Source organism: Emys orbicularis, chromosome 5 (assembly GCF_028017835.1).
Source record: "Emys orbicularis isolate rEmyOrb1 chromosome 5, rEmyOrb1.hap1, whole genome shotgun sequence".
In the NCBI taxonomy this organism is placed as follows: Eukaryota; Metazoa; Chordata; order Testudines; family Emydidae; genus Emys; species Emys orbicularis.
Window position 1 is genome coordinate 83940938 of NC_088687.1, and position 15935 is coordinate 83956872.

The 15935-nt window shown below is 38.3% G+C and overlaps 2 protein-coding genes across 2 annotated transcripts in view; one reads left to right on the forward strand and one right to left on the reverse strand.

Moving 5' to 3' along the window:
• Positions 1–866: 866 nt before the first annotated feature.
• ANKRD37 (ankyrin repeat domain 37) lies at positions 867–4407 on the forward strand. The gene is made up of 5 exons (XM_065405720.1): positions 867–931; positions 1301–1453; positions 2786–2877; positions 3403–3632; positions 4394–4407. The coding sequence occupies exons 1-5, from the start codon at positions 902–904 to the stop codon at positions 4405–4407; spliced, it is 519 nt and encodes a 172-aa protein (XP_065261792.1). The 5' UTR covers positions 867–901.
• A 672-nt stretch (positions 4408–5079) lies between these two features.
• Positions 5080–15935, reverse strand: part of UFSP2 (UFM1 specific peptidase 2) — a 28172-nt gene continuing 17316 nt past the window's right edge. The window contains exons 9-12 of the mRNA XM_065404952.1: positions 15160–15284; positions 12481–12557; positions 7194–7318; positions 5080–5423 (exon numbers count right to left, since the gene is read on the reverse strand). Coding sequence (XP_065261024.1) covers positions 5337–5423; positions 7194–7318; positions 12481–12557; positions 15160–15284 — 414 coding nt within the window. The 3' untranslated portion in view covers positions 5080–5336. The remainder of the gene's footprint in view (positions 5424–7193; positions 7319–12480; positions 12558–15159; positions 15285–15935) is intronic.

Genomic DNA, 15935 nt, shown 5'->3' on the forward strand with positions numbered 1-15935 from the left:
AGTCCTTGAATTGGGAGATAGAAGATGATCTTGTTAATAGCCTGGCTTCTGTTGGTTGAAAATGATGGATCATATCAGTTTTCCCCTAATTCAGATCTGGAGAGGTGGTCTCTCCACGTCAGAGTTGAGATGCATTGGCAGGTCAGCATGGGCCAGCTTGCACAGCTGTAGCTAGTTATGCACCTATTCCATTTGCAAGCTCTAAACTCACACACACACGTTTTCAAAATAAGTGAATTGGGATAAACCACAGCAGATAAGAGAAGTGTGGGTCTTGCTTAAACCATTCACTTCTGGATGAGTGTGACACCAGGAGTTTTGAAAGAATCCTTCTCACGGGGAGGCTTTGTTTCACGCTCCCGCATACGTGCATGAAGAAGCATATGTCTAGCTATCTATAGCTTCATAGAGAGACCAATAATTAGTCTAGAGGAATTGTTTTTCTTCCTTCCTCTCCTGCGGCTGCAGCAGAAAGCGAAGGGGTGTGGGTCTGCGTGTGTGAATGTGTGTGATACGTGCCTAGCTGCACTATGCTCCATGGCCGCCCCACCTGCCACAAGCCCTGGGCTGGCCCGCCCTCCTTTGCGCCGTACACTGAAACACATGCTAGGAGAGCCCGCCCAGGACTGCTGGGGAAAGCATCAGAAGGAGCCAATCACCGCACAAGAAGGCGGGTTGAACTGCATGTGCTCCTGTTTGTGTACGTGCAGGAGCCGGTTCCCAGCAGAGTGGGAGGGGAGTTCAGCACGGAGGTTCCTTTTTAGCGCTTGCACGGTGTCTGACGCGCTACATGCACTAGACAGAATCGGGAACGGGCGTGCTGGGCTTCTCCTCCATTCGCCCCACCGCAGCAGCCGTCCCAGAACATAGGGAGTAAGTAGTCCTCAGCCGAAAAGAGACAATGTGGATGATGCTGGATTGCAGCTCAGAGGTGAGGCTGAGGAGTTTGTACCGTTTTTCCGTGCATTGTTAGAAGTCCTGGTGTTGAGTTGTTTGAAATGTAGTTTTACCACTATTGTCTAAACCCAAATCCCACTGATGACGGCAGGATTTTGCCAGTTTCTCTCTCGATTTGGTGGTTTGCGTTCCAACAAAGCTAATAGCCTGTGGTTCTTTCAAGTTGAAAAGCCTATGATAAAGCGGCATAAACATTAGATGATCTGTTGGTTCTCTGTGAAGGGGAAGGTCGGGGATACCTTCAGATTTTTCTGCTACCGTATAATTTATCTTTTAGGTCTAAGAATAACGTGAAGCTAAATGTATTTTTAAAACACTTGTTCTCCCCCCCCCCCCCCTGTAGTTTGACGGCTTGAGCCTCCTGCTTGAGGCGGGGACTGGGGTGAATGCACCCGCAGATGCCTTTGGTCAGTCCCCAGCTCACTTGGCTGCTTGTGGAGGACAAGCTTTTTTCCTACTCTGGCAACTGCAAACAGGCGCTAATCTCAACCAACAGGTACAAGTAATGCCTTTTTGTTTCTTTTGGACTGCCTTATTCCAATGAGGCATGTTATTTGTATGAAAGGTATATTGTTTATGTAAATCTTTAGTTGTCACAGATTTGATGAGATATACAGACTAGTTGCCTGTGATTATTTGTTGCATCTCATCTATACAATTTATTACATGAAAACAGGTGTCCTTTGTATGAAACATCTCTTTCCCTAGTCCTCAATCAATAATCAGTTGTAAACACTTTCAAAATAGACTCTTCCTCATGTAAAATGTACTTTAAAATTCATTCTGGTTAGTGTGTGTTCAGATTGTTTTGTAGATATATAGGACCCCTGTCAAATCTGAAACTTTGTCTCCTGATTTTGCACATGGTAGAGAACTTTAGTATCCCCTTGATCCTGTCAGGGTCTTGGGAATGTTCACATTATCTTCTTCCAATATATATCAAGGTCTGTTATGGACTCACACTTATCTCAATAGCAGAAAATTTTGGTGATTTGCTTGTATCTCTGCACTTCGCTATGAATGGTGCCATTACCTCCTAACTCTGTTTTGCTGGCATATCCTGCTGCATTGATTAGTGAATGAATGTGGATATGTAGCAGAGGTGGATGAGACACTGTTGTGTTGATTAGTGGGTGTGGATATGTAGCAGAGGTGGGTCAGAAACTGTTTTCACATCCCTCAAATATTTTCAAGTGTTCAATTTTTTTTTTCCCTCTCTCAGCTCATGATGAAAAGTCAATCTCAAATTTTCACAGACCAAATTGTTTTCAGATCAGGTCAGTGTTTTGATAACTTTAAAACATTTCACTTTGATTTGACCATTTAAAATTTTTTTTTTTTTTAGTTTAATTAGCTTAAATTTCTACAGGGAAAGTCATGTTGAATTGGAAAAACAAGAATTTTCATTTTGAAAGTGTCAAACAAAAATATTTTGTTAGTTTCTAAACTTTGAAATTTGTCAAATCCAAACCTGTTTTGTGAACAGTTTTGGTTTTGATGAATTGGCATTTTCTGATATTGAAAAATTCCCAACTAGCTCTGAGTACACATTTTGTAGAAAGGCTGTTATAGGAGATAAAGGTTTTGCAACAGATTTTGCACATAATCTGGTAGCAGCTTGTTATATGAATAAAGAATATTTTAAAAATACTTAATAGCAGCTGCTGTTTGTATTTAACTGGATATATACTTTCTGACCCACCTTTCTGACTTGCATCAAGATTGTGTCATATAGAGTTGTGATGGTGCTCAAACTGGTTAATCTCTCCCTGCCACCTTATTAAGTGATTATGATATACTAAGGGTGAAATTCTATTTATGTTTTTAGGATTGCCATGGAGAAGCTCCTATTCATAAGGCAGCTAAAGTTGGGAGCTTGGAGTGTCTTGCTCTACTCGTTGCCAGTGATGCCAGAATAGAGTAAGTCAAAAACTACATTTAACTAATTCAATTATTAGCCCTCAAAGAAGTTATTCATGTAACTTATTCTGCTATAATCTTAACATATATGAACATGAAATGTATGCTAATACAAAACTTTGTTTCCTGTTCAAACTATATTGTGGTAGTTGGAATGCAATGTGCATGTGCATATTTTTAATAAGTGTAAAAATATGGTGCAGCCATTACAAGTATTTATCATGATAGTCCACGTACTGTACAACTATACCATTGTCTTTCACTTTTGGCTTAGAGAAAAACCTCTTTACCATAGCAGCTAAGAGGAGCTTACTGGTCATAGCTCCCTGGTTGGAGGAGCTTTCCATTTCATCGATTGGTTATACTGTTCTTACATCTTTGGTCTTGATTTTTTGATAGCTTATTTCTCTGCTGCAAATATTTTTGCACTTGAAATAAAGATGTATTACTGAAGAATTACGATGACTGCCTCATCTTACATAGTGACGATTTGAAATTAGTTGTGTGTTAACTTTTGTGTTTCAGTTTGTGCAATAACGATGGACAAACAGCAGAAGATCTTGCATGGGCTTTTGGATTTCTGGAGTGTGCCAAGTTCCTCACAACTGTTAAACATACTCAAAATATGAAGCTAAGAGAACAATCTAGTTGCGCACTTAAGGACAATTGTGGTTTGCCAAGAGAGGCTTTAGCTGGACAGAAACGAGCATATGGAATTATGGGACCCACAAACAGAAAGAGGAGGAGATCAGATGGTATGTAGTTTATGATAGTTTACAAATTAAACACTTAGCCAGGACTGGTTTAATACATATCAGAATATTTTTAAACCAAAATCTCAGACTCAGTATTTAAATACATTACCTGAATTTGTCAGTAGATATGTAGTAGTGGTGGTGAGGCACGGCCCTTCAATGCATCCACATATACCTACGTGGTAAGGTTGCTATTCAGTCAGAATATTAATGTTGCATAGAAGAACATGCTGCCACAACACATGTGTGTTCCAATAAAGGGCCAAATTACTTGTGTGCATTGGGTCAGGGTGGATGGATTTAAATCAAAGCTATTTAAATCACTGATTTTAATCATTAGTAAATTAACATGAAGGTAAGCTTGAATTAAATAATAGCTTTTAATTATTTTTAGTTAAAGGTTTATTCTTGTTGGTTGGTAACCCCTTTAAAACATGTTGATTTGCAAGTAAATATAGTCTTTTTGCGAACCAGGAGAGTGTACTATATTTATACATATTAATTTAATCAAGCATAAACCTTAACTTCTTACTAGATTAATTTTTTTCCTTGTGATTTGTGTCAGTCTCTACTTGGATGGAAATTTCAAATTCAATTAAATGCACAAAACAACATTTTAAAAAATTTAAATACAACTACCTAGGTTTTAGGTAGAAAGAGAGAGGGATGCATTAAACAGCCATCCTATACTATAGCCAAGTGTTTTGATAAATCCAGATGTATACTTCTATTTTGTAAAGTAAGCTCTTTTGTTTGAACAGATATCACATCTTAGACTGCAAGTGGGAAAATCTGTAACCCTGTAAAGAATCTGTAAGAAGAATCTGAAATCTGCAAAAAACAACATTATTGGTCTATGAACTAAGCAGCCCAATATTTGATGTTTTGCTGTTTCCTTCTGAGGAGGAGGAAATCTTGGTTACTTTTGCTTCTTGAAGAAGACATTTTTCTAGAATACTTGTATTCACACAGGTGTGTGTGTGTGTTCAATTGTAGACTATGCATAATAAGGCAGTTTCTTCTCTGGTAAATAGCAAAACAAAGTTGATACTTAGCACATACAGTGTTTCTCTCTGGCTCCTTCCATCCAAAGTGCTATAGGAGATTAACATTTTGTTAAGTGGCATTCCCTGCCTATCACGTCGTTGTGTGATATTACTGGCTGCTGTCAAACAGTTACCACACTTCACTACAGAGAGGGGTCTATTGGCGCCCTAAGGATAGTTTAGGTCAGTTTAAAGTCACATTTAATTCTGCACATCTTACTAACAAGAGCCGTCTTTGCTTTTATGAGCAAGAGCTGCTTACATGAGTAAACGTTAAAGGACCAGCCCCTAAATTTGTAAAGCACTTCAGGAGCCTTCAGAAAGCAAGAGACATTACAAATATTAGGATTACCTTTATCTCAATTGCCAAAATTAAGAAACTCCTTTAATTAAACTTGTCTATACAAGAATGCAGTTGAATCTGATTTATTCTTCCATTTTTGATGTTTTTTTATTTAAAAAGACATTTTATACTTTACACAGCAATTTAAGAATTCAACTAGCATTTTTATTTCAACTACTTTTGACTGACAAAATACCATTTAAATTGAAAATAAGTAAGTTTTTTCTAAAGCTTATGCATTTTATTTTAAATAAGCCAGCTCTGTCTATATCAAGTCTTAAATTCTGGATTAACATGATTTTTTGCAATTGGAATTTAAATCGTTTTTGGTCGCTGAGGTAGGCAGAGGTTGTAATAAGCATCCTTGCTCCAAAAGTCTGGGCCCTTCCATCCACACCAACCCTGTACAGGAAAAATCAAAATAAAGCCATTTCTAAAACAGTTGTGCTTAGCAGATTTGGTCCATGAGTACTGTCATACCTGTCACAGTTTTTGTAGTTTTCATAATTCAGTATATGCATAAACAGAACAGGCTCCATTTTTTGACACAAACAGCTAGAAATTACGATGCTGTTAAAATTGAAGTCTAATAGCAACATTATCTTCTGCCTTATGTTTTGTAGTATTTTTATTCTTAATCACATCACACTGTATTTTTATAATTGAAAATAACTGAAGTCTAATTTTTACAAAATAGTGCATACACTTAGGGTGTGTTCTTGGAACTTTACAGTGTCCCAATTTAGACCCCAATTCTGCAAACATTTATGCATGTGCTTATATTTATCACATTAATAGTTTTATTCAAAGCAGTGAGACTGCTCAGGTGCTTAAAGTTGAGTGCATTTGTAAATTTCTTCAGAAATTAACAAGTTAAGAGTATGTGAAGTTTCAATTAACTGTGGAGTTCTATTGATATGACTAGACCAGTCTCAGGACTTGAAAAATTACCAGAAACCTACCATACTAATCCAAGGCAAATGCAAAAGTAAAGGGGGCTCCCAGAATAGTTCAAGGACAGTATCCAACCTAAGCTCCTGGGAAGGGAGAGCATGCTGGATGGAATTCATACTAAAGTGCTTTCCCACCATTCAAAAATCAGCCCCAGTTTAATAGATGTGATAAATCTGAAGCTGCCTTTCTCCTGCCTGGCTGTTAAGAAGGAGCTCTCTTACCATGGCAGCAGTAGGCTCTGAGATTGGGATCTGGTATTCTGCAACTATGCCATTCCTAGAGCCTCACAATTTTTTATTATAAGATATCCCTCCTCTCTGAATAGTTCAAATTTCTACCCCTCCTGCTGCTGACTTTCCTGGAGCAGCTGGCAGAATTAAACTGATACAATTCGCTGCCCTCAATTTCATATCTGCCTATAGGATAAATAGAACCTGATGAGCCTTATTAATTACACTCTGCTACTACTTGGCTTTACTATGAGCAACACCAGAGGAACTGGAGCCCATCTGTCTGCAGATTCAGGAAGATGGAATTGCATGGTTTATCTTCCAAACTATAAAGGCTAGACCCTGAGCCCAAATTTGCATGTATTTCTTTTAAAGGGATCCTGATAGCTTTTGTCTATATCAGTACAAAAGATATTTACCTAATTTCATGGAAACTCTCTCTAAAATTTTGATATTAACATATATATAACCAGATATAAACGACTCTGTACTAGACACAAGGTGGTGGCATCAGGGATATTCAGTCCTGAGGGAAGTAAAGAGCATTCCTTCTTACTGTAAAAAAACAAACAAACTATGTTCTCCCAGACACTGCACCTCTTCAGTCATTAAGCTCCACAGGCCAGATGTAAGGGTATGCTGTACTGGTACATTCACCTGGCCTCTGGGCTGGCCACCAGGTGGGATCAGCATTTTCCTTGCAGTGATAGTGTCCTTCAGTCCAGGGACTGAGCAACCTCAGTAGGGCTGAATTATATATAAACTGACCCTAAACCCTAAGGGGCTGAAAGAAGTTTGCTTACATGCAAGTGTGTGTGTGTGTAGTAGATATAAATAAATCTACATGTTTGTAAAAAAGATTACTTTTAAGAGAAATTAAAATTATGCAAGTAAAAAATAATTCCAATGCTATCGCTCCAACGCTGGTCATGCCATATAACCATTTATTAATGTCGTAAGTAGAAACTAAATGAAGTTAAAATCTCACCTTTTCCAAGATAACATGCAGATCTTCTGCACCAGTGTAATGTGGGTCTAGAATCAGAAATTTAATGTGTCCTGTAACCTCATTCCATGCCACTCCTAGTATTGTGTGAGCCAGAACGCCTCCACCTGGATTGGAGAAAATATATGCCCTTTCTAAGATTTTGTACAGTTTGACAGACTTTTTTTTTTTTCACCCATACATATGTCAATACTTTCTATTAGCTGCCAGATCTATGAGTGAAGTTTCATTCTCTAGGCTATGAAAAATAGTAGGGTAACTGCATCGTGTAAGATCCTTCATGGAATAGGATAGCCAAAATAAGGACAAAGTTGTAAAACCAGAGTAGTTATTACCACAAAGAAATAATTTTACTTAACCATTTGATCTCTGTCTCTCTCCCAATTCAGCAGTCAGTATTATGATTCCACACCACCAGCTGAAATCATGAACATTTTGAATACACCAGTTATGCCCAGTCTATATAGAAATGGTCAGTTCTAGAAGAAGATCTCAGTCTAAAACTTCCCAAAAATAAAAAGACTAAATCAAAAAAATATAATAATTGGTAATTTGTGAGCAATAAATCAAAAGAGGAGAAAAAGAAGGGATACGGTATGTATAACCAGAGCACAACAGTGTTTAGTTACTAGATACCAAGGTTAACATACACAAGTCTAAAATGTTAAAACTATGAGGATTAGGTGTAAAAGCCCATAAAGGTAAATACCACTTGTCTGTTTCTCACCTCTCCAACACAGTTAGGCTACAAGCTGGGTGACTAGACTGAGTTAAGTAGGGACTAGAAGAAACCAAATAATATGTAAGTATTTCCTTTCTCCTACATGACCCTGGTCATTCTGGACATTAAGAATTTCAAAAACAGTATTCAAAATCAAATACATTAGAGTGAGTACTGAGAACCACTTGCCATGGTAACCCTTGAAAAATCTTCCTGATTGCAGCATACCTCCTCCAAAGATGGTATCTGTAAATGCCTCAAGATTTCCCTATAATAGCAAGAAAGGATTTTTAAGTGGCCTTGTATAATCTCAATGGGGAGGCACCTCCCTATCTGGCCAAAGCTACATGATCCAGCACACTGCCAGAATGGTCCAAGACACCTGGTGGAGTGGCACCCTTTTAGCTTGGTAGCTTTCCTTAATTAATTCTCTCAACAATCATGCCACAGAAGCTTTGGAAGCCATGAGCGTCTTTTCTTAGTATCTCCATGCAGGATGAAAATCACTAGACAGATGTAGTTTAGAGGAGGTAATAAGTTTCAGAACCCATCTACCCATCACTGTTTCCATAGGTTCTCTGAGGACTTGGGAAGGAGCTGAATTTCTGAGTCAGGATGTCTGCTGTTTCCCACTCACTAGCTCAATGAAGATTAGGTGCAGGAAGAATGGTTTCTGGCTTTTCTTACTCCAACCTGCAACAATGGGAGGGGACCTCTTGCTGAGTTGGCCCTCAGCTCTACATGCAACTTGGTTGCCTTGAGAGGACCTGAGAGTCCACTTCCATAGAATACTGCTCTGATGGTTCAGTGTGGTGGGACCAAAGAAACTCCACAAAAGGGAGTATAAAGGAGGAGAAGCCCCACAAGAAAGGGTGGGGATATCAGTATGGGGGAGGGGAAATGATAGAACTTTCAAAAATTGTTTTATTTAGGGTCCTTGAAAGCCTGCAGTTAAGGCAGATGGGGCCTTTGGTGCTTCCATTAACAAGGCCAAGCACAGTGCACATCAAGATGGAAATTCCTTGGGATTTCTGGAATTTAGCACAATAAAACTAATCCCCCAAAGGAGAATTAAAAATGGTGGTGGGGGTTTTACAAGCAGAAATGAGGTTCCCTCAAAAGGGCTTACGCCAGGACTGGTAAAGCCACACTAGAATCAAAAGAAAATGTAGGCAGATGGGATATTAGTTTTCACAAGACGAATTGATATGGGTTGGGAGATGCAGATTACAATGGGCCACATGCATTGAACCTATCTGAGATTCCTGAGGCTGGGGCCCTTGTGAAAAGCTCTCATACTGAAGCTTCTGAAGAAAAACCACAGAGACCCAAGACTGAAGATTGTAAATTTATACAGCAATTTCTACTTGCTGCTGATTAGTGGGTAGCACTTATGGACAGCTTTAGATGGAGTAGGGAAAGAAAGATTAAAATACCAAAGGAACTTCTTACTGACAAAGCACTGCCATATTCTGTCAGGTCAGAAAGGGTGAGAAGAAGGTAAATGCCAAAAATCAAAGCAAAAAGAATAGTTAAAAAGCATATAAAGAAGTTTCTGCCTGCTAAGAAACAGGCAACTTTATCTGTCAGCCAGAACTGACCCTCTTCTAGGGAGTTGAGGCAATACATTTTGTTATAATTTTCTCTACCTCTATCTTATGGCAGGGTGGTCAATATTATCCAGAGTTCAGACAGATCTGTATGATATTATAAATCCTTGTCCATAAATATGTTAGGATGGGGAATATGATTAAAATGAAAATAAGATATTTATATTAAGGCTGATTTAAAAAAAATGTTTTTATGTACTTTTTCAAAGCACCATTCCCCTTCAGGACAGTATCAGTAAAAATTCAAATGTTCTTAAAATCCAATTTTCCATACCCAGGTTACCAACATTTAAAATTATTAAAATATTTCATCTGGTTTTAGGAAAGAAATTTTTGCTAAGGAGTGAAAGCCAATAAAATGCTGCTCTTTAATGCTCAAGGGAGTAACTGCTGAGCAATACAAAATAATTCTCTAATAGTGTTGCTAGTGTGGGGAGCAGACTATTTTGTAAAATCAGAGTAGCTGGCCCATCAACCCTGGAATGAAAACTTCAAAACCTATGTTAGTCTCTTGAATTTAGAGAACATCATTCAGACTGACCTCAGCAAGCCTGCTCTATACTAAGTTTGGGGACCTAGATCACCATGAAAAGACACCAGCCAAATCAGCTTTTTATGGTCCTTCATCTTAGAGCAGATAAAAGACAATACTAGGGTGTGTACCTGAACTTCGTTAATCTTGCAATCTCCCTTACTGCAGAGCATGTGAGGGAGATTCCCACACCTGAGACATTCTTTTTAGGTGACAAATTGAGGAACAGTCCCAGATTGAGGTGTCGATAGAGGTTTCAGAACAAATTAATAAATTAAATAGTAATAAGTCACCAGGACCAGATGGTATTCACCCAAGAGTTCTGAAAAACTCAAATATGAAATAGCAGAACTACTAACTGTAGCACGTAACCCATTACATAAATCAGATGACTGGAGGATAGCTAATGTGATGCCAATTTTTAAAAAAGGCTCCAGAGGCAATCCTGGCAATTACAGGCTGGTAAGCCTAACTTCAGTACCAGGCAAACTGATTGAAACTATAGTAAAGAAAAGAATTCTCAGACACATAGATGAACATGATTTGTTAGATAAGAGTCAACAGGGCTTTTGTAAAGGGAAATCATGCCTCACCAATCTATTAGAATTCTTGGAAGATGTCAGCAAGCATGTTGTCAAGGGTGATCCATTGAATATACTGTACTTTGACTTTCAAAAAGCCTTTGACAAAATCCTTCACCAAAGGCTCTTAAGCAAAGTAAGGAGTCATGGGATAAGAGGGAAGGTCCTCTAATGTATCAATAACTGGTTAAAAGACAGGAAACAAAAACGGTAGGAATAATTGGTCAGTTTACAGAATAGAGAGAGGTAAATAGTGGGGTCCTCCAGGGATCTGTACTGGGCCCAGTGCTATTCAACATATTCATAAATTATCTGGAAAAAGGAGTAAACACTGAGGTGGCAAAGTCTGCAGATGATACAAAATAAATCAAGATTATTAAGGCCACAGCTGGCTGTGAAGAGTTACAAAAGGATCTCACAAAACTGGGTGAGACGGCAACAAAATCACATATGAAATTCAATGTTGAGAAATGAGAACTAATGCATATTGGAAAACATAATCCCAACTATACATTCAAAATGATGGGGTCTAAATTAGCGGTTACCACTTAAAAAGAGATCTTGGCGTCATTGTGGACACAGTAGTTCTCTGAAAACAACTGCTCAATGTGCAGTGGCAGTCAAAAAAGCTAACAATGTTAGGAACTAATAGGAAAGTGATAGAGAAGAAGACAGTAAATATAATGCCACTATATAAATCCAGGGTATAACCACACTTTGAATATTGGTCTCCCCATCTCAGAAAAGATATATTAGAAATTGAAAAGGTACAGAGATGGGCAACAAAAATGATTAAGGGTATAGAACAGCTTCCGAATAAGGAGAGATTAAAAAGACTGGGACTTTTCAGCTTGGAAAAGAGATGACTAAGAGGGGGTATGATAGAGGTCTATAAAATCATGAATAGTGTGGAGAAAGTACAGTAGAACCTCAGAGTTATGAACACCAGAGTTACGAACTGATCGGTCAGTCACACACACCATTTGGAACCAGAAGCATGCAATCAGGCAGCAGCAAAGACAAAAATAAATAAATAAAGCAAATACAGTTCAGTACTGTGTTAAACGTAAACTACTAAAAAAATAAAGGAAAAGTTATTTAAAAAATTGACAAAGAAAGGAAACTGTCTTTGTGCTTGTTTCATTTAAATTAAGATGGTTAAAAGCACATTTTTCTTCTGCATAGTAAAATTTCAAAACTGTATAAGTCAATGTTCAGTTGTAAACTTTTGAAAGAACAACCACAACATTTTATTCAGTTATGAACATTTCAGAGTGACGAACATCCTCCATTCCCAAGGTGTTCGTAACTCTGAGGGTCTACTGTACGTATGGAAGTGTTATTTATCCCTTCACATAACACAAGAATCAGGGGTCACCTGATGAAATTAATAAACAGCAGGTTTAAAACAAGCAAAAGGAAGTACTTCTTTACACAATGCAATCAATCTTTGGAACTTATTGCCAGGGGATGTTGTGAAGGCCAAAAGTATAACTGGGTTCAAAAAAGAATTAGATAAGTTCACGGAGGATAGGTCCGTCAATGGCTAGGTATGCTATCCCATGACTGCCAAATGCTGAATCATGCAATAACTGCCCTGTTCTATTCATTCCCTTTGAAGCATCTGGCATTGATCACTGTTGGAAGACAGGATACTGGGCTAGATGGACCAATGGACCCAGTATGGCCATTTTTATGTTCGGGTTGTTCTGGATACCTAGAAGTTCATCTGTATACACTCACTAAAGTAGAGTATATGAAAATAAACCTTGACAGAAGTGACCAACAAACATTCTTTGGCATTTTTCAATAGTGAAAGGCTTACCAATCATAACTGGAGTTCCTTCAGTCTTGAAATGATTAGCAAGTTCTCTTCCCTGAGAAGCTAGCTCAGAACCCTGGCTGTATAAGAAACACAGCATTAGACTGTCCTCTTTATTAGGTTTAATTTCCTATTTATCTCTTTCACTATTTAGCCACATAAATTTGTAATTCCTATGCTATATAATGAGAATTTAAAAAAATATATTTTATTACATCCCTCCTCCCCGCCCATAACAACACTGTAGCAGGACCAGGAGTTTTATAATATAGGAAAACCACACTGGAGTAAAACTTAATATTTCTGCTCACACAAGCTGGTGCAACCACCCAATATAATTTATAGAGAAGAGTATGATCAGTTCTATCCAATTCAGACAGTGTCACTGAAAGATGCCTATTGGGAGCTGTGCCTCACAGTGAAAAGAAAGATACCATGACAACAGCTTCATGGTGGCTTCAAACTGGAGGTTTAAGGGAAAAGGTTTAAGAACCTCAACTAAACAGCTCCAGGGTTCTCTCAACCAGAGAGAAATCTACATTCTTATTTAATGGCAAAACCCGTTGTTAACAAGGAGTTAAAGTTGCCTGGTGGCTCTTGCCGGCTCCAGGGGGGCAGAGTTAAGGCTTGCGCATTTACCATAACTCTGCATTCCCTGGTTTTTAGAAGTTTGAGTTTTGCTAAACTTGACGTTCTGGAAGGGCACAAGCTATCACTGGGCAAGCATAACTCTGTGTTAATGAAGTATTTGTCATTTAATCTCCTAAGTTTTTTAATTGAAAGAGAAATGTTTGTTGGTAGGAGTTAATGTTCATTTAGGCAATGATAGTTTTCACCTATGTTTGCAGTTGATGTGCTACTATGGCTAGTAATAATCAATAGACCTAGCTTTTATACAGTGCTTTTCATCAGTAGATCACAAAGAACTTTACATCATTATCCCCATTTTTGAGATGGTAAACTGAGGCACAGAGCGGGGAACTGACTTGCCCAAAGTCAACCAGTCCCCTGGTCTCTGGGCCCCGCAGATCCTGGCAAACACATACAGATAGAGAGAGGCTCAGACTCTGCCAAAAGAGGCAGCCCCAGATTCGGGCATACACATGGGAGGGAATGTGGAGCTGGCAGGATCCTCTGCCCCTATTCTCTGCAAGTCCCCCATCACACAGTCCCATGTCTCCCTTCCCAGTCTCCCACTCCTTCCCTCACGCTCCATGTAGCCCCTATTGCTCCCCCTCACCAAACCCTCTCCTACCCGCACATCCTCAAGTATTCCCATCCCCATAATTGCCCCCTCCTTGTTGAACCCCAAACTCCTCTCCCCTGATTCTCACCTACTATTCCACCCCAATCACCCTCCCTTACCAGTGAGCATTTGCATGTGTATTTATTTTCTTTTCAAAAATAAATAGTTTCAGTGACTTTCTGAATATTCTGCAGTACTCAGATTATACTTCCCAAAACAAAAAACCCTTACCAGAGTCAGACTGGAGCAACATGCCTCCTTTTTATTTCAGATTCCTGCTTAGAGTGGACTTAAACTCACAGAGCCTTGGCAGCGCTCAGGTTCGGTGCCTGCAATATTCCTCCTTAAGCCACTCAGGCCTTACGAGGCATAGCTGACTTTCAACTCCCTTAGCTTATTTCTCTACACATGTGCAGTGGAATCCATTTGGTGCATGAGCACTTATACCCTGGGCACTGAACTCAGGCTACCAATTCCCTTTGCACATGCCACTAACCAATTTGCAGTCATTACAAACTGTTGACTAACATACACTGGCTACCAAACATATTCATTATGCTGATTATAACCACCTGCAATACATATATTTTAAACATTTAAGTATACATATTACGTATTACTATAGCAACTATATAGCCTAGACTGTTGTAATCCTGTAATTGTTAAAGCCTGCACCTTTGTTATAATCCTGAACACTTATGCTAAGTATCCCATAACAGCTTGCATTAGCTGACATAAGCCTTGGATTGAATAGATAGGAAAACTCTAAAGTATCAGGAGGGATAATTATTTCTTTATAACAACAGGAAAAGAGCTGCCCACACAAGTCCATTAAGTGCCTTCCTCCCCCTTAGTACCTGGAATGCACTCAAAACAAAAATAAGAGTGCATCATAACCTGGAACACATTGGGCACACCATGGTACCAGAACAAACAAGACAAAAAGCTGACTAAATGACGTATATGGTATACTTTTCTGGTAAACATGCAGGGTATAAAAGGATGGCTTTAGGGGCATAACTTTGGAAAACACCCTCTTAGCGTAAGGTGAATGTAACATTGCTGCATGGGACTGCTCTTCAGAGACTGGTATTGTATAGACGCTTTTTCCTGTACCATATTAATAAACCTGACTGACACTGGTTATTTGAACTCTTAAGTATCTATCATAACGAACCAGAGTACGGTCAAGCAATTGACTACAATTTATCAACAAAACTTAGACCCAATCCTGCAAAGACCTCTGCACAGACAGATCCCCTGTGCCTTACTTCAGTGGGGCTGGGTGCAGGGGCCACCTGCAGTAGGTTCTTGCAGGATTGGGGTTAATATCCTATTACTAATAGTCTCTTAAGTGATCCATTCTTCATCCCAGCACTTTCCCCCAATAAAGAATTAATAACTGACACACAAAACTAACAAATATTAATTCTTACCTGACAAACAGTATTTTTGAAGTTATTCCTAATAACTGGTTCAATACAAGTTGTACCTCAATAGAGCCAATCCACTGCTGCGACCCAACAAATGCAGCTGGTTTGTCTCCAACATCAACAAGTGCCTTTGTAACACACATCCCATAAAGAAAAAAAAGAAACAGTATGTAATGGACATTTTTACAGTTTCTACCTATAATATCCACTTACGTTCCAGAAATATTATAGTATATGTGAATTAACTTGTCAAAAGCAGGCAAACATTTACTGAATGCAGGTATGATTGAATATTTAATGAAACAAAAGATCCTGTTTAAAAATGGTAACGTTTTTTCTGTCCATGTTAGAAACATTTTCTTTTTTCAAACACCAGCTGGGAAATAAATGTCACTAAATGTAGCTTGAAGAAAAAAATGGTCAAGAAGAAATATTACTATTTTCTTAAATTTTGCAAAATTAGAATAGCACTACAGGCAAATATTTCACACAAATACTAGTTATATATTGGGTCTAACTTCTTGTTTACATTTAACACACTTTTCCTGGAATTCCCTTCAACATGCTTATATCTGTTAGGAGAGTATTTATAATATATTAGAAATTCTGTGCATATAGCCAATTACAGTTTGATTAAAAAATCTTAACTGTATATTTAATCTACAACTCTTGTGATTTTTTATTTTACATTCACTGTAACTTTATTCAAATTCTATTTCTTACATAAAATACTGAAAATTATGTACATATCTTGATTTTTCTCAAGTGGGTTAACAGTC

Coding starts and splice junctions, on each gene's coding strand:
- ANKRD37 (XM_065405720.1), top strand. CDS start 902: ATGTGGATGATGCTGGATTGCAGCTCAGAG. Junction 1,454..2,785: donor GCGCTAATCTCAACCAACAG/GTACAAGTAATG, acceptor TTATGTTTTTAG/GATTGCCATGGAGAAGCTCC. Junction 2,878..3,402: donor GCCAGTGATGCCAGAATAGA/GTAAGTCAAAAA, acceptor TTTGTGTTTCAG/TTTGTGCAATAACGATGGAC.